The sequence below is a fragment of the Canis lupus genome, chromosome 25 (assembly GCF_011100685.1).
Source record: "Canis lupus familiaris isolate Mischka breed German Shepherd chromosome 25, alternate assembly UU_Cfam_GSD_1.0, whole genome shotgun sequence".
NCBI classification, from domain to species: domain Eukaryota; kingdom Metazoa; phylum Chordata; class Mammalia; order Carnivora; family Canidae; genus Canis; species Canis lupus.
This window is the reverse complement of record NC_049246.1, coordinates 48,975,249-48,997,462: the sequence shown is the minus strand read 5'-3', so window position 1 is coordinate 48,997,462 and position 22,214 is coordinate 48,975,249. Positions and strand designations below refer to the sequence as shown.

Below are 22,214 nucleotides of genomic sequence, written 5' to 3'. Positions count from 1 at the left end.
TGAGTATGGAAGCCTCTGCAGACTGGCCTTAAATGACCAGATATGGCTGTTTGGCTAAACCGAGTGCCGTTGGAGACTCTTAATGGTGTTTTTATCTACCATTTAACCCCAAAGACACCTCCCCTTTATTTCCAGACCAAAAGGAGCTTCTCCGAGCTTTCTGGGCTGATTGCCTACAAGGGGCCTGGACATCCATAGGCTGGCCGCTGCCTTTGTTCCCTGGGGATTTATGGCCTGCCACTCCTGCCGCTAACTGGTCCTCCTGTGGCCACCACAGCCCTGCCCAGCTTCTGCTGCCCTCTGTTCCTGGATCTGGAGGGATCAAAGGGCCCAAATGCTCAGGAAGTCTGTGCTCAAGCAACCTTTGAAGGTAGGATCAGTCCAAGGGACAAATGGCAGGAAATGGGTCCACTAGGGGAGGTTGTGCAAAGGAAGGAGAGAGAGCTCGGTGGCCCTGGGGTGGAACAACCAGGCTTCTGGGAGAAAAAGGCCAAGCCAGCCAGCCAACAGGCCCACTAAGGTGAACTTCAAAGATGGGGCCTCGAGCAACTTCTGGTCCAACCAAGGATTTTGTTGACTTCTAATACCCTGCTCTATCCTTGTGCTTTTTATTTTCTCTCAGGGTACTTGGTCACAATGAGGCATATCCCAGCACTTCATTTCTCCTTCCTTCAACTCTATAGATAGCATTCTTCAAACCCCACCTTCCCATGTGAGACAAACCTTTTGGGGTCCCTACTCACTCTCTTCAGCCTCCTCCCTCCTCCTGACAACTGTCACTTATCCTTTGGGTTTTACAAAGTCAACTTTATATCATGTTTCATAACCATAATGTCTTCCTTGCCTTCTCTATAGATTGATTCCAGATGTTGAAACCTCATGAACAGTGTTATACTGTTGTGACTGTGAGAGAACTGTTAGCTTCTAGGTCAGTCAATGTGCTGAGATTATATTTCTCTTTGTGGGGAGCTTTCTGTTTTCCATTTTTCCTGGAGTTCTTAGTTGCCTCTCATTTTTTCTTGTGCTATTTGCCTTTATCATGCCTTCCTCCCCATACCCATGCCCCAATCAAATCAAATGTTCTATTGATCTTTTCCCAGAGGTGTCCCCTAGGGCACTGCCCATCCTATTCCAATAGTAACTGTCCTTCATGGAGAGCATTCTAAAATCGCTATTTGGCTTTATTAAAATAATATTATGGGTGATGGGAGGCATACACATCAGACTAGAAGAAATATCAATGAATTTTTTTCATATTTCATATTCTCAAAGTAGTGGAAACCTAATTGTACTTATTTGAGGGATCTCCTTCCCTGGAGTGATGTCTAAGTGATGAAGAAGAATAAAGTCACAGGCCAGTTATAGGCTCTCATGGGGTCCACATTGAACTCCCTTCCCTGTCAGCACCACCACTAGAAGTAAGTGAAGAAAAGCAGGTGGGGCTCTGAGCTGCCAGGTGAGGGGGAAGGAAGAGAGCTGAGCTTCCTGGCATGCAGGGGAGACTGAGAACCACAGGGGATGATCGAGGTAAAGGAGTAGCTTTCTACCTGAGTAAGCAATGCTGGGCTGGGAGGTCTTAGAAGCCTGCTTACGGGAAGCAAACAAGAGGCTGAGTACAGAGAGGTGAAAGTCAACAGGAGAAACTCTCAGGTAGTTACAGATAGAGGTCAGTGAGGTGACTTTGAGAAACATCAAACCTCTTACCAAATTCACCCTGTCTGTAAAGGTCCTTCTGGTGGGGAGCCCAGAGTCAAAGGAGTCACAGGGAGGGCTGCAAGATCCAACGTCAGGTGGCTAGGGTGAGGCATATCTGTGGCCTAGTCCTACAACCCACTGCACTGCAGCCCCTGGATGCTTCCTTCCCCTACTGCTTTCCAGCGGGGCTTGGGACATCCCCTCACCTTCTCTACCCACCCAGGCCTTCTGCCAAGGCCAGGCTCTGCGCTGGAGGTAGACAGGAGGTCCTAGGTACCCTTGACAAGGGATGCTTATAGCCTGGAGGGGTGGGGACCAGACCCTGAGGATCCCAGTCCCTGGTGAGTAGTGTGGGGCTGGGTAGGGGTGCAGCGCTACTGCGGGGCAGGTGCGCTCCCACCAGGAGGAGGAAGAGGAATAGGGAGGCGGAGACCTAAACAGTGAGTAGATAGATCCTTGGAGGGGTGTTGAAGAGTGTTCCAGGTGGGAGGCTCAGCCTGTGCCAAGGCGTGCTGCCCAGAGCCCATCTTGCCCGTCCAGCCTCGCTGTGCCGGGAACAGCCGGGGTCCCCAGGGTGCTGCCCAGGGCGCGGCCCCCCGCCCACACACCCCACCCGCAGGGAGGCCGGTCTGGCAGATGGGCGGCCGCGGGGGGCGGGGGCGGTCGTCTGGCGGACACAGGCTCACCCGCCATCCGCCGCTGGACAAAGCGCGCCTAGACAAAGGCGCGGCCAACACCTGTCGCTCTTGGCGCGGCCCTCGCTTTTCTCCAGCGGAGCCGCTGCAGCTGCCAACTGTCATGGGCATCAAGTTACGGAGACCAGACGGCGGCCTCGGCCAGTGGGGGGGGGGTGCTGGGGGGGAAAGGGAGGCGAGGAGGGCGGGGGGGGGGCGGAGGAGCCTGGCCCGGGAGAATGAACAGGAGTGGGGAGAAGGACGGGGCGGGAGCGGGGGGAGGGGGGGCAGGGAAGGGCGGGGACGAGGGCAGGGATGTCCGTGCGGGGAGGGCGGGGGGCGGGGGAGTGAAGGGGATTAGGGGGACCTGCGGGGCTCAGGGGGGCAGCGATGATGGTTAGAAAGGAAAGGCCTGCTGGTGTGGGGGGGTGCCCGGGAGAAGGGTGACCCGAGGAGGGCAGGGCGGCCCCGCGCGGGCGCAGGACGCGGTGCAGGGTCGAGTCCCGCGCGGGAGGGACCAGCACGCAGGGGTCTCCGGGGAGCCAGGGAGCCGCTCGCCACCCCGGGAGCCCCCTTGACGGTGCCGGCCCCCCGGCCCCCCGGCCCCCCGGCCCCCGACGCCCCTCGGGAGGCCCCTGGCGCGGACTAGGACGAGGGACCGAGGGATGCGGCCCCGGCGCACGCGGACCCGGGGGCCTGGCTCAGGTAGGGGCAACAGAGGCGCCCCCGCGGCCGCGCCCCGGGTCACTGCCCCCTCGGGCGCCCCAGGCCGCGGCGGGGGCGCGGAGGCCGCGCTGGGGGCCCCGCCGGCCCCGCCCCACCAGCTGCCGGGCGGCGGGCGGCGGCGGCGGGGCCGGACAATGCGCGCCGCTCCCATTGGCCGCCGCGCGCCCCGAGCCCGCGGCCCCGAGCCCGGCCGGCCAATCCGCGCATTGAGATGCAAATGAGGGGCTATAAGAGGGGCGGGGCGCGGCGGGGCGGCGAGGGCGCGGCGGGCTCCGGGCTCCGGGCTCCGGGCTCCGGGCTCCGAGCCGGGCGGGCATGGCTCCGCCCCTGGCGCCGGGACGGGACCGCGCGGGCCGGGAGCACGAGGACGGCTGGGAGGCGCGGGGGGACCGCAAGGTGCGGGGCGCGGGCGCGGGCGGGCGGGGGCGGGGGGCCGGGCCGGGGCTCAGTCGGCCGCTTCCCGCAGGCCCGGAAGCCCCTGGTGGAGAAGAAGCGGCGCGCGCGGATCAACGAGAGCCTCCAGGAGCTGCGGCTGCTGCTGGCGGGCGCCGAGGTGAGGGCGGGCGGGGGCGCGCGCGGGGGCGCGGCGGGGGCGCGGGGGCGCGGCGGGGGCACGGCCCGGCCTCACCGCGCCGCCCCGCCCCGCCCCGCCGCCGCAGGTGCAGGCCAAGCTGGAGAACGCCGAGGTGCTGGAGCTGACGGTGCGGCGTGTGCAGGGCACGCTGCGGGGCCGCGCGCGCGGTGAGTGGCGGGGGCGCGGGCGGGCCGGGGCTGGGCACCCCCCGCCCGGCGACCTCAGGGCCCCTGGGGGAGCCCGGCCTCCGCAGTCGCCGCTCACCGGCCCCGGGCCGCCGCTCTCTCCCTCCCGCCCCCGGGCGCAGAGCGCGAGCAGCTGCAGGCGGAGGCGAGCGAGCGCTTCGCGGCCGGCTACATCCAGTGCATGCACGAGGTGCACACGTTCGTGTCCACGTGCCAGGCCATCGATGCCACCGTCGCCGCAGAACTCCTGAACCACCTGCTCGAGTCCATGCCCCTGCGCGAGGGCAGCAGCTTCCGGGATCTGCTGGGGGACGCCCTGGCCGGGCCGCCGGGAGCCCCCGGGCGAAGCGGCTGGCCCACGGGAGGGGTCCTGGGGTCCCCTCTGCCCAGCCCCCCAGGCCCCGGGGACGACCCGTGCTCCGACCTGGAGGAGGCCCCCGAGGCTGAACTGACCCGAGCGCCGGCCGAAGGGCCAGACTTGGTGCCAGCAGCCCTGGGCAGCCTGACCGCTACCCGCGTAGCCCAGAGCGTCTGGAGGCCTTGGTGACCAGCTCCAGCCCGAGGTGTGCAAGGGTGGCCGTGGCCTTCCCTTGCTCCGCTCCTGCCTCCCTGCGGTCCAGATGTGTGGGGCGGGGACCTGGGTGCCTCCCAGGTGGGCCGGCTCTCTTCCCCGGGTGCTTGGGTGGCAGGGCAGCGGGGATGAGCAGCCCAGGCAGGCCCCTAGCCGTGTTTCTTAAGGAAGTCCATCTCTTATGGACCCCACAGCTCCCCCCGGGTGGGTGCAGGGCGGGAGCTACAGGCAGGAGGAGGAATCTTACAGAACTACCAGGGTTCTCCAGGGTCTCACTGTCCCGGCCTTCTCGGGGACTGTGTGGATCTGGGGGCAGACGTGACCAGAGTGGCGCTGAAGCCCTTCTCGGTGTGGGGCACTCGGGACCGGGACGGAGGGAGACCTCAGACCCCGACGGCCCTGGCCTGAGCAGCAGCTTGAACTTGCCCCTTCAGTCGGACACGGGGGAGGCAGGTGCTTTCTGCACACATGTTGCCCATGTGTGCCAGAGAGAAGCAAAGCCCCCTGAACGTCTTGCATCTAGCACATTTGAGTCTGTGTTATTAGTTTACCATCAGATGTTCTGGTTTTATTAAATAAAGGTTTTTGGAGAGTTAGTTACCCTTCTGGAGTGGGGCTGAATGATGTGGTGTCATTAATGTGTCTAATGTGTAAATACTAAACTAAGGGCGTTCTTCCTGTATCTAATGCCAGTGAGTGTTTCTAAAGCCTGTTCCCCTCTGTCGGCAAAGTTAGTAGCGTAATGGTGGTGGCGAGGAGGCCCCCTGTGGCCTGTCTCACCGTGGGTAGTGCCTCCACCTCCCTGGGAATGCTGTGCGCCCTGGAGATGGGGTTTGTCTCCAGAGTAACCAAGCAACAGGGAAATAGTGTGTCCCGGGACCATTCTCGGATTCACGAGCTTCTAGGAATAAAATGAATGGCTACTTCCTAGCCATGTGCTTTGAAGTTTCTTTAAAATCTTTTTTAAGATTTTATTTATTCATGAGAGACAGAGAGAGAGAGAGGCAGAAGGAGAAGCAGGCTCCATGCACGGAGCCCGATGTGGGACTCGATCCCGGGACTCCAGGATTACACCCTGGGCCAAAGGCAGGCACTAAACTGCTGACTCCCTCCCCCCGCCCCCCCCCCCCCCCCCCCCGCACTGGGATCTCCAATCAAAGACCTGTTTTAGGATCTATGAGCATGATGCGATGGCAGGTGGTCACTTTTCCTGACAGAAGAGGAACCATACCCCAATACCAGTGAGTTCAGGGACACAGACCCTCCCAGTTCATGGCTTGAAGTGAATGTGCCATGGCTCTACCCAGCTTGGACTAGAGGTCAAAATAGGCCCACGAGGTCAGAAACCTTGGAAGGAGGGTGATGGGATGGGCAGCCAGGGTGGAGGGAGCTTCCCCTCCTGGGCTAGGACAGGGCCTGTGAATGATATGTGGTCAGTTGAAAGCAGTCACTGCCACAGGTAGCCCAGTGCCCAGACTGGGGCTCAGATGTGATGACTCCAGACGGACACCTGGGCCTCCTCTCTGGTCGTGCCCTTTGCTTCAAGAACACCTTTCCCAACAGCCCTTTTACAAAAGCCCCTCCCCCTCCGCAGGTGCTGGCCCCCAGGGGCGTTCACATTGGCTCCCCTGTGGTTCAGTGTTAGAGCTCAGCCACTAGGCTATAACCGGATGCAACTTACTTTTAGGAATGGGATAGGTTGGTGGGATGGGGTGGGGCGAGGCAGCTCCATAAGGGAGGGCTCAAAGGCGATGGAAATTTTATTTCTGGGATTATTTTAGCTGCCCCAGACAGACTGATGTAGGATGTGTCCACAGGGACACAGATGGAGAGCAGGTGCCCACGCGAGACCTCTGCTGGCCTGTGGCTTCCAACAGCACCCAAAGGCCACTGTGATGAGTTCTGATGCCATCTGGGGAGCATCAACTCCTTCCTCTCATACCCACATGTATCACATTCCCCCAGAGGCCCTGAAAGAGGGCCAAGGGGACCCAGGACTCAAGATGCAGGGTGCGGGAGGCTGACCTGGTGTCGCTGGGGCCAGGACCCTCCCCAGGTCAGAAGCCACTAACCCAGCACTCTGCTCCTGGCTCCTCCCACCTACGTACGAGTCAGTGTCCACTGTGTGCCTCAAGAGCAGTCTGTCTCAGATGGGCGAGTGCTTCCTAGAGTGGCGACAACTGTCAGCCTCTGTGGGGTGAGAGCTGCTCTCGCCTCGTAGCAGCCTGGACCACCAGCTTCCTGCCTGCAAATTTCCCGCTCCCCAGACCCCTATTTCATCCCACCCCCTCTCTCTCAAACCCCCCAGGCTCCGTCGCAGGCCTTGCTCTTGACTTTGGTAGCCTCACTTCGTCATTCCCGGAGACGTGCCTCCCTCCTCCTCCAAGCCCCCACCCACCGCATTACAGTCTTCTTGTGGCCGCCGCAGATCGCCGCAAACTTGGTGGCCTACAGTAACATAGTAACATTAATGTGTTATCCTGCAATTCTGTAAGTTAGGAATCGGACATGGGATTCACTAGGCGAAGGAAGAGCCTAGAGCTTTCAGAACAGCTACATTCCCTCCTGGACGCTTGAGAGTGAATCCATTTCCTTTCCTTTTCCTGCTTCAGAGGCCACTGGCATTCTTTGGCTGGTGGCCCCCTTCCTCCCGCTCCAAAGCCAGCAACAATGCACCTGCCGTGCCCTCCTTCCACAGCTATGTTTTCTTCTGACCCTTGTGCCTTCCTCTTCCTTCTACTTTTAAGGACCCTCATGATGATGCTGGGCCCGCCTGGACAATCCAGGGTAATCTCCCTATCTCCAGGTCCTTAATCCTCATTAGATTTGCAAAACTTCTCTTACCCTGTAAGGTAACACATTCAACAAGCTCTGGGAAACACGATGTGGACAAATTTAGGGGACCATTACTGTGCCAACCATACCCACCAGGGCCTCTGCCCAGGCATCCTGCCTTCCATCACGATGCAGAATGATGCCCGACTTCCACACAGCATTGGATTCAGTCCCCACCGACCTCTCAGTGACTCTGCTGCATCATTAATCTCTGCTGCGGCATCACTAATCTCTCCTCCTGCATCGTTCTGCAAAGAAGCTGAAATATGGGGCTCCTGGGGGGCTCAGCGGTTGAGCGTCTGCCTTCCGCTCAGAGCGTAATCACGGAGTCCTGGGATCAAGTCCCACATCGGGCTCCCCGCAGGGAGTCTGCTTCTCCCTCTGCCTATGTCTCTGCCTCTCTGTGTCTCTCATGAATAAATAAAATCTTAAAAAAAATTAAAAGAAGCTGAAATATTTCCATCCGGAGAAAGAGGAGATAAAACCTCCCTGGACTTGTCATACCCTGTTGGCCGCTGCCTCATTTCTCTGCTCTAAAGCAACATTCCTTTAAAGCACTGTTTACACGAGCTGTCTCGACTTCCACACTGCTCACTCCCCTTCACACCTCTCCAGTCAGGCCATTGGTCCCTCCCTCCACCGAACCTGCTGGGGTCAAGATCTCCAGCCACCACCATGGTTCCAAATCCAGCAGTCCTGTCTTTTAAATCTCGTGCTCAGCCTTCTTCCAGGGAAGCACTCCTCTTGGGTTATCACTCCCTCCCTCCTGAAACTCTCTCTTCTCTCAGCCTCAAAAATACCCAGTCCCTGGGTTGTCCTGGGTTGTCACTGGCCATCCCGTCTCCTTTGCTGGATGCTTCTCTCCTAGATGCACATTTGAGGCTCTGTGTCCTTCCCTAGCACCCCTGCCCAGTAACCCCCACCTGGTCCATTTTATTTATTCCATTGTGTGCCCTTGATCCAAAGCCTGTCTCCATCCTCAGGGCCCCTATGTCCTGTCTGCTGGGCATCTCCACTCAGACGTCTGATGGGCCTGACAAACCACAGCTCAGGAACCACTGACTTTCACCCCCCACCCTGCACTGTCACTGCCCCACTCGCTGCCTGTTCATGGCACTCCGATGAGGCAAAACAAAAATCTGTAGAAGCCACACTCTTTCCTTGCTGTCATCCCACCTCCAGCCAACCACGTGCATGAGCTCTACTTGGGATTTTTTAAGATTATGTACTTATTCGAGAGACAGAGAGGAGGGGCAGGAGGAGAGGGGAAGTCGCAAGGGGACTGAGCACAGAGCCGCGCAGGGATCCGACCCACGACCTGAGCCCAAACCAAGAGTCAGCACCCAACCACTGCGCCTGCCCCATGGGCTCGACTTCTAATCCAGTCTCCGGTTGGCATCCTTCCACCGACGGTGCTGGCGTCCTCATCTCTCTGACTTGGACTTCGGCAGCAGGGCTACCTCGCCCCCTACTTCCACGTGGGGCGCCTGGCAGCGGCCTTCAAGGCTCTGGCCTTCTTCGGGTCCCGGCCGCCCCCGGGGTCCCTCCCTCCGTAGCTCTGCTCCGGGCTCCCGCCTTGGCGAGCCACCAGCGCTGACCCGCTGATCCGGCCAGTGTCGCTCAGCGCACTGGGAGCCGCCCCTGGGGAAACCCGACGGATTTCGGAAGAGGGGAGCAGAGCCTCGGGGTCCCTGGGGCGGGACTCCCCGCGGCGCCCAGCTCTCGGAGGCGAGCCGCGGAGCCTCCTGGGAATTGTAGTTCTCCTCCTTCCACTTCCCCTTCCGCGAGGCCGCCGCAGGCCGAGCGTGGACTGCGACTCCCAGAGGCCTCCCGGGGGGCGGAGGCCACGCCCCCTCCCGGAGGCCACGCCCCCTTCCCGCAAGCGTCCGCAGCCGGGGCCTCAGCCGTACCGAGCCCGCAGCGGCTGGGAGCCCCGCGCGGTCGAGGAGGGGCCGTGTGGGCGCGGAGGCTGCGCTGCCGGGTCTCCTGCCACCCGGCGCCGCGGAGACGAGGAGGGGATGGGCCCGCAGCTGGAGACGCGCGTCCGCGGGAGGACGGCCCCGGGCGCCCGGCCGCGGGGCTCGGGAGGTCGCGAGGTGCTGCGAGTGCAGCCGCCGGCGGCAGGTGCGGAGCGGGGACCGGCCGTTTCAGGCTGGGCGGCGAAGCGGGGCCCCGCGGAGGGAGCGGCCCCCACCTGCGCGGCGCCCACACCTGCGCGGCGCCCACACCTGCGTGCGGCGGCCCCGGGGACGCGCCGGCCCGGCCCCTGCTGTCGCGGGACGTGCGTTCCCTTCGCACGGCCGGGAGCCGGGGGGAGCCCAGGCCGCCGCACCTGCCCGCAGGTGGACCCGGGCTGCGCGCTAGAGAGCGGCCGGGGCGCCCAGCGCTGACCCGATGATGCACGGCGGCCCTTGCGTGCAGGTGGACCTGGGAGAAGGGATCAGGTTGTAAACCCGGGACCCTCGGGCCCACCGGCTTCTCGCCTGCCTGTCGGGGTGGCCCTGGGGTACTGCCCCCCTCCCCTCCGGGCCCCGCCCCCTCCCCCTGGCAGTCTGGAGCCAGGCCTGGGCCCCGTCACCCCTCCCCCTCTCCTGCTGAGCCGGCTCCCAGGCCTTAGCCTCCGACCTTCCCTCTGGTCCAGTCTCTCCCCAGAGGCTTAGACCTCACCGAGACCTCCTAGTCCTGTCCTGGCACTTCCTTCACAGTCAGGTTTCTTGAAAATCATTTCTGTTCCCATTTCCTGCATTTGTTCACCTGTTTGCTTATAACATTTCACTCTGGCCCGCATTTCTGTTCCCTCTGCTGGGAACTTCTAGAAGTCTCTGATGAAGTCCTTATGGCCAAGCCGACCCTTCAGTTTTCTTCTCATGTAAATATTGCAGCAGTTGGCACGGTCTCTAACTTCACGCTTCTTAAAACGCTGTTCTCTGCCTGGTTTTCCTGCTCCTCAGATTCCTTCTGAGGTTCCAGACAGGGCTCCTCTCAGCTCTGTCCCTGTTTCCTTCCTCAATCCTCCTATTTCTAGATGACAGTCTGTGTACTCTCCATGGCTTTCCGTCCTGTGTCACTCCAAAGATGACTTCCAGCCCAGCTGGGCTCTGGGGGACTCTAATGGCATTTACCCAACTGCCCCAGGTGGTTGGCTCTCACATCTCCCGCAGGTTCTTTGAACTCAGTAGATTCAACCTGAACCCAGCTCTTCTGCAAAACCTGCACCTCCTACCATGTTCTGGATCCCTGAGAGCAACATGGCCATCCCCAGCCACCCAGGGGAGACGCCTGGCAGTCAAGGAGACGCCTCCACTTTCTTCAGCCACACCTTGGGAGCAGCATCCAGAGAGTTCCACCTCTTTAGTCGCTGCAACGAATGAATGGGTTTGCATCTCTCTCCTCGTCCCTGTCCCTCTGTCCCTGCTGCCACATTCTTAGGTCAGGTTCTTACCTCCCAGCTGGAGGATGGCAGTGGTCCTTAGGAAAACTGCACCTAGTATTACCTCCTGAACTTCAGTCTTTCAAAAGCCCAGCACTGTGCAGACAAGTAAAGTGCAGGAGGCCCGTGACTCCCAGGGGTCCACCCAGAACTTCAGAGCTACACCTCCAAGCCCCTCTCCCCCATCCCCTTGCCCAGCATGTGGCTTGCTGCACCCCCTGTCACATCCCACTGCTCTGCTCTGCAGTTACCTTCAAGGTTGAGAAGGTTTTCCTGGTCACCCAGGTTTTAGGCAATTTTCAAATTTCTCTCTTTCATTTCCCTGATGGTGTATTTCAGACACTGTTTATTCTCTCACAATATTTACTGGGTTCCTATTCTTTGTCAGGCGTTACTCCAGTTGCTGGAGATAGTTTCTTCTCAAGCTTATACTGTTTAGCAGGGAAACGGACACAAAATACATGACATGGCAGGCAGTGTTTCTGTGCCAAGGAGAAGATAAAGTAGGTCAAGAGGGCAGGGAGTCCTGATGTGGAAGCAGGGTACAGGTGTAGGTAGGTTGGTTGAATTTAAATTAAAATAATTGAATTTAAATTTAAAAAACCCGGCCTGTCTGGTGGGTTTTGTTCGAGCAGAGAACTGGTGTTGTGGAGGGGCAAGCAGGCAGCTCTCCCCAGAAGGAATGTTCTAGGGAGAAGAAATGGTGAGTGCGGAGACCTGGAGGCAGGGCTGTGTGGGGCCCGCTCCAGGGCCTGGGCAGCGGGGGTCCCCATAGTCTTCACAAATGTTCCTCCTTTGTATTCCTTTCAATAACAACAACAATGTCATCCATTCATTGAAACGGTGCCAGGCCTTTGATGTGCATCATCTTCTCTGTTCCTTAAATGTCACAGTGACCCTCTGAGGGAGGTATTACTATTCTCCATTTTACAGAGGAGGAGCTGAGGCTCAGATAGGTTAAGGAACTTTTCTTAAACTAGATGTTTATTTATTTATTTGATTTTATTTATTTTTTCATGAGAGACAGAGAGAGAGAGAGGCAGAGACACAGGCAGAGGGAGAAGCAGGCTCCATGCAGGGAGCCCGATGGGGGACTCGATCCCGGGTCTCCAAGATCAAGCCCTGGGCTGAAGGCGGCGCTAAACCACTGAGCCACTTGGGCTGCCCTAGATGTTTATTTTAAAAGCCATCCACACTCCCAGGAAAAGTTGAGCATTACGTAAGGCCGGCCATGGAAAACCTGGGTCTTCCTTCTGTCTTCTCATCCATACCTTCGTTCCCCTCTCCAGGAGTCTCCACAGTTAATTTCTTGGGTGACCTATTTGATGCTTTCCATGCATTTGCAAGCATATATATCTAGAATGAATGTCTTTTTCTGTAAATTGGATCATTCTGTGTGTACCATTCTGCAACTTAAAAACTTTTTTTAATTTAAATTCAATTAATGAACATATATTATTAGTTTCAGAAGTAGAGGCCAGTGAATCACAAGTCTTTTTTTTTTTTAAGATTTTATTTATTTATTCATGAGAGACACAGAGAGAGAGAGGCAGACACACAGGCAGAGGGAGGAGCAGGCTCCCTGGGGTGGGGGTGGGGACTTGATGTGGGGCTCAATCCAAGGACTCTGGGATCACGCCCGGAGCTGAAGGCAGACGGTCGACCATGGAACCACTCAGAGGCCCTGAAGGTGGCCTTTCTCGCAGCCTCATTGCAGGAGTGGCGTTTGTCCGCAGGTGCAGCCTGCACTCTGGTGAGGGGCTCTCATGAGGCAGAGGTACCCGGTGAGTGGGCTCATCCAGGGCCCCGGGAGCGGCCACCTGCCACAAGCCACCACCTACCGCCTACCGCTCTGGCTTTGCTCCTCCAATGGCCCCCAGGGCCTCCCAAGGTGGTGATACTGCGTTTGGTATATTGTCATTCTGGTATTTTACTGTTCTTTGCAAACTGTAGCCTGAATTGTTACATCATGAGGCAGATGTACCCAGAGAGTTCTGTGCGGTGGCAAGACGTGCACTCCTTCCAAAAGTGTTCTGTCCACGTCATTCCCAGCGTCCGCCTTTCCAAGGCATCAGAGTAGTGATCTTCCCATTGCCTGAGGGACGTGGGGCATCCTTTCTTAAGCTTATAAGTTACCTGTGTTTTCCTGGGAGCCACGGTGAGTCTCTCATCTCTATACTTCCAGAGCCCCTGATACTCCAGTCTTGGGACTGGAAGAACAGGAAGGAAAATTCGAGAAGGAAGTGCAGGGGCCCTGCCTTCCTCCTCCCCCCACCCCCGCAGGTATCCGCAGAGGCCACACAGACCAGGCTTGACCCATGGATGGATCCAGGTCTCCACAGAAGGCCTTCTTGTAATGTTCTCGGAACTTAGAGGCATGGGAGGAGCTGGGTGCCCCCCACCCCCGGCTGTCTCGACACAGGGTTTGTCACCTGCAGGCTCTGCTGAGGCCTGACGCAGTACAGGAGCTCACCACCTGGGCTGGGGGGGCAGCAGCCCTCCACAGGAGGGCCCCGTCTCCACTCTTGACACCCTGCACAAGGGCCCTGGGGAACCAGCACAGCAGCCTTGGCTACTCTTCTTCTTCTTTTTTTTTTTTTAATTTATTTTTATTTTTATTATTTATTTATGATAGTCACAGAGAGAGAGAGAGAGGCAGAGACACAGGCAGAGGGAGAAGCAGGCTCCATGCACCGGGAGCCCAACGTGGGATTCGATCCCGGGTCTCCAGGATCGCGCCCTGGGCCAAAGGCAGGCGCCAAACCGCTGCGCCACCCAGGGATCCCTACTCTTCTTGTTGTTGTCTGTGTCAGTAGTAAACTGAATCTAGAAAGGGCTCATGGAAAAAACTGACCAGGCTCTGGAGAAAAATTAACCTTAACATTTTTTTCCTTTTGCTCTGCTCCACTACTGCCAGGCAGAGTAGTGAGTGGTTGCCTCAGAGGGAGTGGGGACTGATGAGCATGGGGGAACTTTCTAGGGTGACAGGGATGCTCAGTGTACAGATTTGTCACAATTCAGCAAACATTCCCTTACAAGCAGGGCACTTCATTGTAAGTTTTGGATCACAAGGAAAAGACTGTGAACAGTGAATACTCGTTACTGTGTGCGTGCCGAAGCAAGCAGGGGAGAGCATGCTGACGTCTCTCACTCACTGTGAATGCATCAAGAATAAAGTGGATTAATGTATGGTTGCCCAGATGTGAGGAAGTCTGGGAAAATGTGAACGGCACAACTGCAAATTTCCAGAATAAAGTGTTGGGAGAGAGAGAAGGCGGCTCTAGTCCTCTGTACTTTGCTGGTCCCGCTGAGAGCCCCTTCCAGCCTACTCAGGTGGAACTCCTAGGGCAGATCCCGGCCCAGGATCCAGAGGGAGAAGTGGGAAAACCTCTAGGGCACTGGATCAAGCCTCGCAGGAAAGGAGGAGAAAACAGAATTTGGCACCGGGCAAGAGGAGATGCAGTGTGCTCCCCAAACTCGGCGGGGCTGGGCCAGGAGTCCACCTCCTCCCTCCATCGCACCTCCCCTCAATCTCCTTCCGTTCCATCAAGGCCGACAGCTTCGCACAGCATTAGAAGCTGGAGACGTGTTAATCTTTCGTGTCTTCATTTCCAGTGTGGCAGGAGAGCGTCCGTGAGCTCCTTAATCTCCATCGGATGTGCAGATTTCTCATGATCGGCACTGCGGTCCAGCGATTCCTTTTCAATTTCCATATTTCTATTTTTTTTTAAGATTTTATTTATTTATCCTTAAGAGACAGAGACACAGGCAGAGGAAGAAGCACGCTCCCTGCGGGGAGCCCGATGTGGGACTCGATCCCAGGACCCCAGAATCACAACCTGAGCCAAAGGCAGACGCTCAACCACTGAGCCACCCAAGTGCCCCTCCATAATTTTATTTTGAAGTTCAGGCCATATATCTTTTGCTAAAATCTTGCATTCAACCACATACTTTTGGAAGTTGCTTTTGTGTTGTAAGCAAAGGGACAGTGTTAAGCATGCGGCTGTATTCACAGTCATGTTTTATTGTTACAGCCTTATCACGTTGCCACTGTTCGGAGTATCGTCCCACACAGATGCGAGATGTGTGCCGCCTGTTTATACCAAGATGCTCTCAATGTCAGCATATCAGAGTTTTCACTTTATATCTATTTCAATATTTATAAATATGTTTGTGGGTAAACTGCCTTCATTGCAGTTAATCTTGATCCCCATGGGGTATCCGGATGTGTTCTTAGTGTGGGTTTTAGAACAGACATAAGAATATCCCATCTACTCATTCAGTTTTTTTTTTTTTTTGAAATCACAAAAAAATTGTGTGTCTCCTTTACACGGTGCTAAAGAAGCTTATCAAATTTGATTTCACACCAGGGGTATTCTTGCATATTAAGATTATGAGCCAACGGGACGCCTGGGTGGCTCAGTGCTTGAGCGTCTGCCTTCAGCCCAGGGCGTGATCCCAGGGTCCTGGGATTGAGTCCCGCATCGGGCTCCCTGCACGGAGCCTGCTTCTCCCTCTGCCTGTGCCCCCCCCCTCTCTTTTTCTGTCTCTCATGAATAGATAAATAAAGTCTTTTTTAAAAAGTAAGATTATGAGCCAAGAAAGACAAATTTGACACCGTTATATTTCGAGGAAAATATATCATACCATCTTGTATAACTTGCCATATTTGCTCCATTATTACATCCCTGGCTGCTGGTATTTTTTATATCAATCTCATGTTCCAACCTCTACTTTTATACACTAGACTTAGGAAGCTTTTTCTTTCATTTCAATGAAGTCGTTTTGTGTTATTTTATTATTACAACATTACTCAATGCAGGCAACCCTCATGGTCTCACACTTGTGCACAGTGGGCCTCACGTGGAACACAATCAGAGTAAGGAAAGGTATTTGCTTCCTTTATTCTTGATAGTAGATACAAAGTGATCTGCTTGTAGCATTACACATTTGTTCTGTATTTTATTAGATGAGACATACGGGCTTCCAGCAGTTTCTTGGGATTCTCTAGGAGGCAAGTTATTTTTTGCTCCAAGTGTTATATCTAAAATCACTGAAAATATTCCATGTTTTGTTCCTCTGATGTCATTATCTTCTGCAAAGCATCATCTATTAAATCATCGTTTTAGGGGGCACCTGGGGGGCTCAGTCAGTGCACCATCTGCCTTCTTCTCAGGTCCTGATCCCGGGTCCTGGGATCGAGTTCTTCATCAGGCTCCCTGCTCAGCAGCGAGTCTGCTTCTCATTCTCCCTCTGCCTGGTGTTCCCCTACTTGTGCTCTCTCTGTCTCTGTCTCTGTCTCTCTCTCTCAAATAAATAAATAAAATAAAATAAAAAACCCATCAGTTTGAATATTAAAAAAAAAAAAAACTTCCATTTTAGAGACCATCACAATGAAACATCAGTTTTTCAAGGTCACAAGTTCTGTTCAAACTTTTCTAATCATTTTTCCTAATCTTTGGAACCTTTTTTGGAGTTACAAAAATTCAATTGTTGTATTACTGCAGAAAAGTATGCATGAAAAATAAAGACAGTTATTTGAAATAGATGAGCCAGTCATATAGTAAAAAAAAAAAAAAAAAAAAAAAAAGTTCTGATACAAGCTACAGCATGGATGAATCTTGAAAACATTTTGCCAGGTGAAATAAGCCAAACACAAAACAAATAGCATATGATTCCACTTACTTGGGATGTATAGAAAACGCAATTTTTTTTTTTTTTTTTTTTTTAGAAAACGCAAATTTACAGAGAAAGCAGAATAGAGCGTACTAGGGGTAGGGGAGGTAATGGAGGGCCTTGCAAGCATGGCAGGGAGTTTGGATTTTATTTTAAGCAAATGGGAGGCAATTGAAAGACTTAAAGTAGGGGAGGGCAGTAGGCCAAGTTCCGTTCTTAAATGATGTCTCTCCCTTTCTGGAAATCCAACTGTAGGAGGGCAAGAGTCTAATGTGGGGAGGCTGTCTCATTTGTCTCAGAAAGAAATGCATACAGATGTCAGAGATATTGGGGGTTCGGTCCCAGAACACCACAATAAAGTAAATATTGCAGTAAAGTGGGTTAACTGAACTTACTGGTTTCTCGGCACATACGTAAGTTACATTTACATTACATGGTTGTCAGGTGTGAAATAGTATGATGAAAAATATACATACTTTAAAATGTTTTATTGCTAAAAAAAAATGCTATCATCTGAGCTCTCAGTGAGCTGTAGTCCTATCGCTGGAGGAGGTTCCTGCCTCTGTGTCACAACTGCTGATGGATCAGGGTGGCGGCGGCTGAAAGCCAGGGCGTCTGTGGTGGCTTCCTAAACTAAGACGACAATGACGTTAGTTTGGTGTATCAGTAGACCCTTCCCTTCATGGATGATTTCTCTATAGCATGTGATGCTGGTTGATAGCATTTCACCCACAGTAGAACTTCCTGCTGCTTTTTCAACTAAGTGTGTGTATCTTCCAAATCTTTTGTTGTCTCTTCAACAATCTTCACAGCATCATCACCAGGACTAGATTCCATCTCAGGAAAAACACTTCCTTTGTTCATCCATAAGAGGCAACTCCTCGAGGGGTGCCTGGGTGGCTCAGTCGGGAAAGGGGCTGCCTTCAGCTCAGGTTATGATCCTGGGGTCTTGGGATCAAGCCCTGCATTGTGGGGGAGGAAATCTCTGCTCAGCAAGGGGTCTGCTTCTCCCTCCCCCCTGCTTTGTGCTCTCTTGTGCACTCTTTCTTAAAGAAATAAATAAAATCTTAAAAAAAAAAAAGGCAGCAAGTCCTTATCTATTCAAGTTTCCTCCAGAGATTGCAGCGACTCGGCCCCATCTTCAGGCTCCGCTTGGAACCCCGGTTCCCCTGCCGTTTCCAGCCCGTCGGCAGTGACTTCCCCACGTCACCCATGAGGGCCAGCATCGACTTCTTCCAAACTCTTCTTGATGTTGACGTTCTGACCTCTTCTCATTAATCACACATGTCTTTACTGGTATCTCGGAGGGTGGATCCTTTCCAGGTTTTCAGCTTACTTTGCCCAGACCCATCAGAGGAACCACTGTGACAGCCATGGCCTCATCGCATGTATTTCTTAAATAATGAGACTCGAAAGTCAAAATTACTCCTTAACCCGTGGGCTGCAGGACAGATGTTGGGTCAGCAGGCAGGAGAACAACATGAATTTCGTGGTCTCTCCGTCACAGCTCCTGGGTGCCCCGGAACATTGTCAGTGAGCCGTCATTTGAAAGGAGTCTTTTCTTGTGAGCAGTAGGTCTCAACGGTGGGCTTAAGATATTCAGTAAACCGTGCTGGGCACAGATGTGCTATCAGCCTTATAGAGCACAGGCCGAGTAGGTTTCCCATAATTCTGAAGGGCCCCCAGATTTCCAGAATGCTCGATGAGCACTGGCTTCAATTTAAAGTCACCAGCTGCATCAAGCAAGAGAGGCGGCCTGTCCTTTGAAGCCCTGAAGCCGGGCACTGACCTCTCTCTAGCTGTGGAAGCCCTAGATGACCTCTTCCTCCAACATAAGGCTGCTTCGTCTACAGGGGAGATCTGTTGTTTAGTGTAGCCACGGTCACTAGTTCTCTTACTAGATCTGGACACCTTGCTGCAGCTTCTCCATCAGCACCTGCTGCTTCACCTTACACCTGTATGTTATGGAGACGACTGGCTTCTTTCCTTAAACCTCTCGGACCAACCTCTGCCAGCCTCCGACTTTGCTCCTGCAGCTGCTCCTCCTCCCTCAGCCTTCCCAGAATTAAAGAGAGTCAGGGCCTTGCTCTGGATTAGGCTTTGGCTTAAGGGAATGATCTTCTCTCCAGGCCACGAAAACTTTCTCCACATCAGCAGTGAGGCTCTTTTGCCTTCTTGTCATTGGTGTGTTCACTGGAGTGGCCCTTTTCATTTCCCCAAGGACTTATCTTTTGCAACTCACAACTGGGATAACTGTTTGGCGCAAGAGGCCTACCTTTGACCCGTCTCAGCTTTCCACGTGCCTTCCTCACTAGGCTTCGTCATTTCTAGCTTTCGATTGAAAGTGAGAGACATGCAACTCTTCCTTTCACTTGAGCACTTAGAAGGCCATTGTAGGGTTATTAACTGCTTGGCCTAATTTCAATATCGTTGTGTCTCAGGGAACAGGGAGACCTGGGGACAGGGAGAGAGACGGGATGGCTGGTGAGTGGAGCAGTCAGGACACACAGCGTATTGGTTAAGTTTGCCATCTTACATGGGTGACGTTCATAGCGCCCCCAATTACAGTAGAAATATCAAAGATCACTGATCACAGGTCACCATTATAAATATTATAAGGAACAAGTTTGAAATATTGCAAGAATCACCAGAATGTGACACAGAGACACAAAGTGAGCAAATGTTGGGAAAATGGTGCCAATGGACTTGCTCGACACAGGATTGCCACAAACCTTCTATTTGTAAAAATTGCGGTATCTGTGAAGCACAACCAAGCAAAGTGCAATAAAAAGAGGTATGAATGGGGCTTGGTCTGGGGTCACAGTGGCAGAAGTGGGATGTGGAAATTTTGCAGGTAGAACAGGCACGATCTACCACCAAATTTTATGTATGGGATGAGGGGAAGGTACGAATCAAGGCTGATGCCAAAATTTTGGTAGGAACCACTGGGTAAATGGTGATTTAAGAAACACTAGAGTGGGGATCCCTGGGTGGCGCAGCGGTTTAGCACCTGCCTTTGGCCCAGGGCGCGATCCTGGAGACCTGGGATCAAATCCCACGTTGGGCTCCCAGGGGCATGGAGCCTGCCTATGTCTCTGCCTCTCTCTCTCTGTGTGTGACTATCATAGATAAATAATAATTAGAAAAAAAAAAAAAGAAACACTAGAGTGAACAGGTTTTGGGGAGAGGGCAGGAGTTGTATTTTGCATATATGCTAAAAGGTAGAATTTGAGACGCCTATTAGATATCCAAGGGGGGATGCTGAGTGGGTAGGTGGGGATATATATGTATGTAGAGTTCTGAGAGGAGATCAAGGCCAGATATATGCAGGTGTGTCATCCGAATACAGGTATTTTTAAAGCCAAGAAACTAAAAAAGATGATTTTGGAAGTGAGTAAATTGAGGACAAAAGAGGATCTGGTACTATGTTCTGGGGCGTGTCAATGTTTAGATAAAGAGAAGCCAATAAATTGAACCTGGAAAGGGAACTGAGTGGGGCACATTTCCCTTCTAACTCAAAGCAGGTGGGATTTCAGGGCCTTAGGATTACAACGCCCAGAGGGTTTCTTTCCGCCTGGACAATAGCTGGATTTATCATTCCATGAAATGGCCATTGATTGCAGACAGAGGGTAGGAGTAGGAGACCAAGGGCCCATTTGTTGCCTTTTTAGGACACTGACCCTTTTCTAATTGTGAAAAGGTCTATGGCTCTTCCAGAATTAAACCCATCCTTTTGGTATTTAGGACTCCTTGTGATATGACCCCAACTCAACTTGGGACTTCGAGTCCTATCTACCTACCCAACTCCTCTCCATCAGTTACAGAGATGTGGCCCCAAATCCATGCCATCGTGCTCTGCCCTTTATCCAAAATGAATCTAAAGATCACACCTGACTTTAAAGACCCCGAGAGGTGTCCAGTCCAGGCTCCCTCACAGCACTTTCACCATTGCTGTGCACCCCACACATGCACTTGGGTGCCCACGCACACACGTCTCCCGTATTTTGAGGATTTTCCACTCTGGCTAATGGATGCAGGAACTATTCCTGGCCCTGTATGAAATTCGAGAGTTACTATCCCTGTTCCTTCCTGACTGTTCTTCCCCCAGCCTTAGGTGGTTATCTTACTCAAGTGCTCATGGGTTCTCACCTGAAGACCTATAGAACAGGCTCTACTACTTTCCTCAGAAGGCTCTTAAGAGATGGTATCAAATTATCAAATGCAAAGCGCCGAACTAGCGCCAGGCCCCAAACAGGCACCCAGGGTTCTCAGTTTTCTGCCCCTTCTTCACAATGAAAATAGCAAAGTGAATTCCTTTTGCACAGTGTGAGAGACCTTTTCTGACACTTATTCAAACTTCCTGGGATCCCTGGGTGGCGCAGCGGTTTGGCGCCTGCCTTTGGCCCAGGGCGCGATCCTGGAGACCCGGGATCGAATCCCACGTCGGGCTCCCGGTGCATGGAGCCTGCTTCTCCCTCTGTCTGTGTCTCTGCCTCTCTCTCTCTCTGTGACTATCATAAATAAATAAAAATTAAAAAAAAAAAAAAAACAAACAAACAAACTTCCCCACGTGCAGCCGCTATAAAATCCTTCCCGCCACCCTGGAAGACAGCCCGGTTGTCATTTTCTTATCCTCCAGCTGGCTCTGACAGTGCACAAGTCTATCAGGTTGTTCGGTTAGCGCTGCTGCGTCGTAAGGCCCTCCCAAATTGAGCAGTTTACAACCACCACTTCCTTTTGCTCATACTCTGTGGGCCAGGCATCCCAGCAGGGCTTGGCGTGGCACCTCTGGTTTGAGATCTTCCCACAGCTGCAGTTGGCAATTCCACCATCTTTCCAGGAAATCTCCTTTGCCAGATTCGTCAGTTCACTGGGTACACTTTCCATTTCCCTTATCACTGCGGGCACTAGTTGTGCTAAACTCTTCACAGTGTGCTTTTCCACACGTTCTGCTAACATTTTGCTGACTTCTCATGAAGCACTCATTTACGGCCTTGAGGCCCGGTGGTCAGGGTTCCTCCAGCAGCCCTCTCCAGACCCTTCGAGCTGCCTGCCGCCTAGGCCCACAGATGGTTTTTGAGGCATCAGTGCTCCACTCTGGACAACAAATTTCTGTTCCACTTACTACTGTTTTGTAGCAAATTACCCCCAAACTTAGCATCCTTAGAAACATTTGTTTTGCCTGTCATTCTGTGGGTCAGGAATTTTTGAAGGGCTCAGCTGGGCAGTCATTGCTTGGGGTCTCTCACGAGGCTGCAGTCAGATGTTGGCTGAGGCTGGAGTCATCTGAGGGTTCCACCGGGACAGATGTCCTCGATGACTCACCCGACAAGGCTGGCAGCCAGCACCTGTTACTGGCTGAGAGCTCAGCCGGAGTTGCTGAACGCTGTGCCTACACGGGGCTTCTCCTTAGTTGGTGACTGACTCCTCAGCAAGTGTCTCAGAGAAGCTGCATAGCTTTTTATGACTTAGTCTTGGGGATTATATGATGGCACATCTTTCATTCTCTAATGGCCAAGGCAGTCACAGTTCACCCCGGTTCAAGGGGAGACTCACAGCCTACCTCTTGATGGAAGGTGGCGGGGACACATTTTAGAAAAGCACGAGGGATGGGAGATATCATTGCAGCAAATTTTGGAAAATACCATTTGCCACACAGGCAGCTGATAATATCTTCAGACATGAGGTATGTTCCTTGTCTCGAGACAGTTTACATTCTTAAAATCTGAAATTATGCTTTTTTTCTCCTAAGAGCAAAATAATGAACTTCATTTGGGCAATCCTGAGCAATAACACAGGAAGCACTGCTCTTGGTTCCAACCTTCTTGATATTTCTGAGATGGGAAGG

General features: G+C 53.7%; 1 protein-coding gene and 2 long non-coding RNA genes across 4 annotated transcripts; 2 read left to right on the top strand and 1 right to left on the bottom strand.

Moving 5' to 3' along the window:
* The first annotated feature begins 3,353 nt into the window (after window positions 1-3,353).
* Window positions 3,354-5,046, top strand: HES6 (hes family bHLH transcription factor 6). Of its 2 annotated transcripts, none has more exons than XM_038573095.1 (4): window positions 3,354-3,491; window positions 3,562-3,648; window positions 3,755-3,836; window positions 3,977-5,046. In XM_038573095.1, exons 1-4 carry the CDS (start codon window positions 3,411-3,413, stop codon window positions 4,399-4,401), a joined length of 675 nt encoding a protein of 224 aa, XP_038429023.1. In that variant the 5' UTR covers window positions 3,354-3,410; the 3' UTR covers window positions 4,402-5,046. The 2 variants fall into 2 exon arrangements, with proteins under 2 accessions (XP_038429023.1, XP_038429024.1); XM_038573096.1 differs by having other exon boundaries at window positions 3,755-3,796; window positions 3,977-4,252.
* Window positions 5,047-9,168: 4,122 nt separating this feature from the next.
* Window positions 9,169-11,531, top strand: LOC119865979. The gene is made up of 2 exons (XR_005378909.1): window positions 9,169-9,384; window positions 10,396-11,531. It is a non-coding gene; the product is annotated as an uncharacterized LOC119865979 (long non-coding RNA).
* A 4,843-nt stretch (window positions 11,532-16,374) lies between these two features.
* Window positions 16,375-20,777, bottom strand: LOC119865980. The gene is made up of 2 exons (XR_005378910.1): window positions 20,516-20,777; window positions 16,375-18,820 (listed from the first exon to the last, which is right to left on the bottom strand). It is a non-coding gene; the product is annotated as an uncharacterized LOC119865980 (long non-coding RNA).
* Between the last annotated feature and the right edge of the window lie 1,437 nt (window positions 20,778-22,214).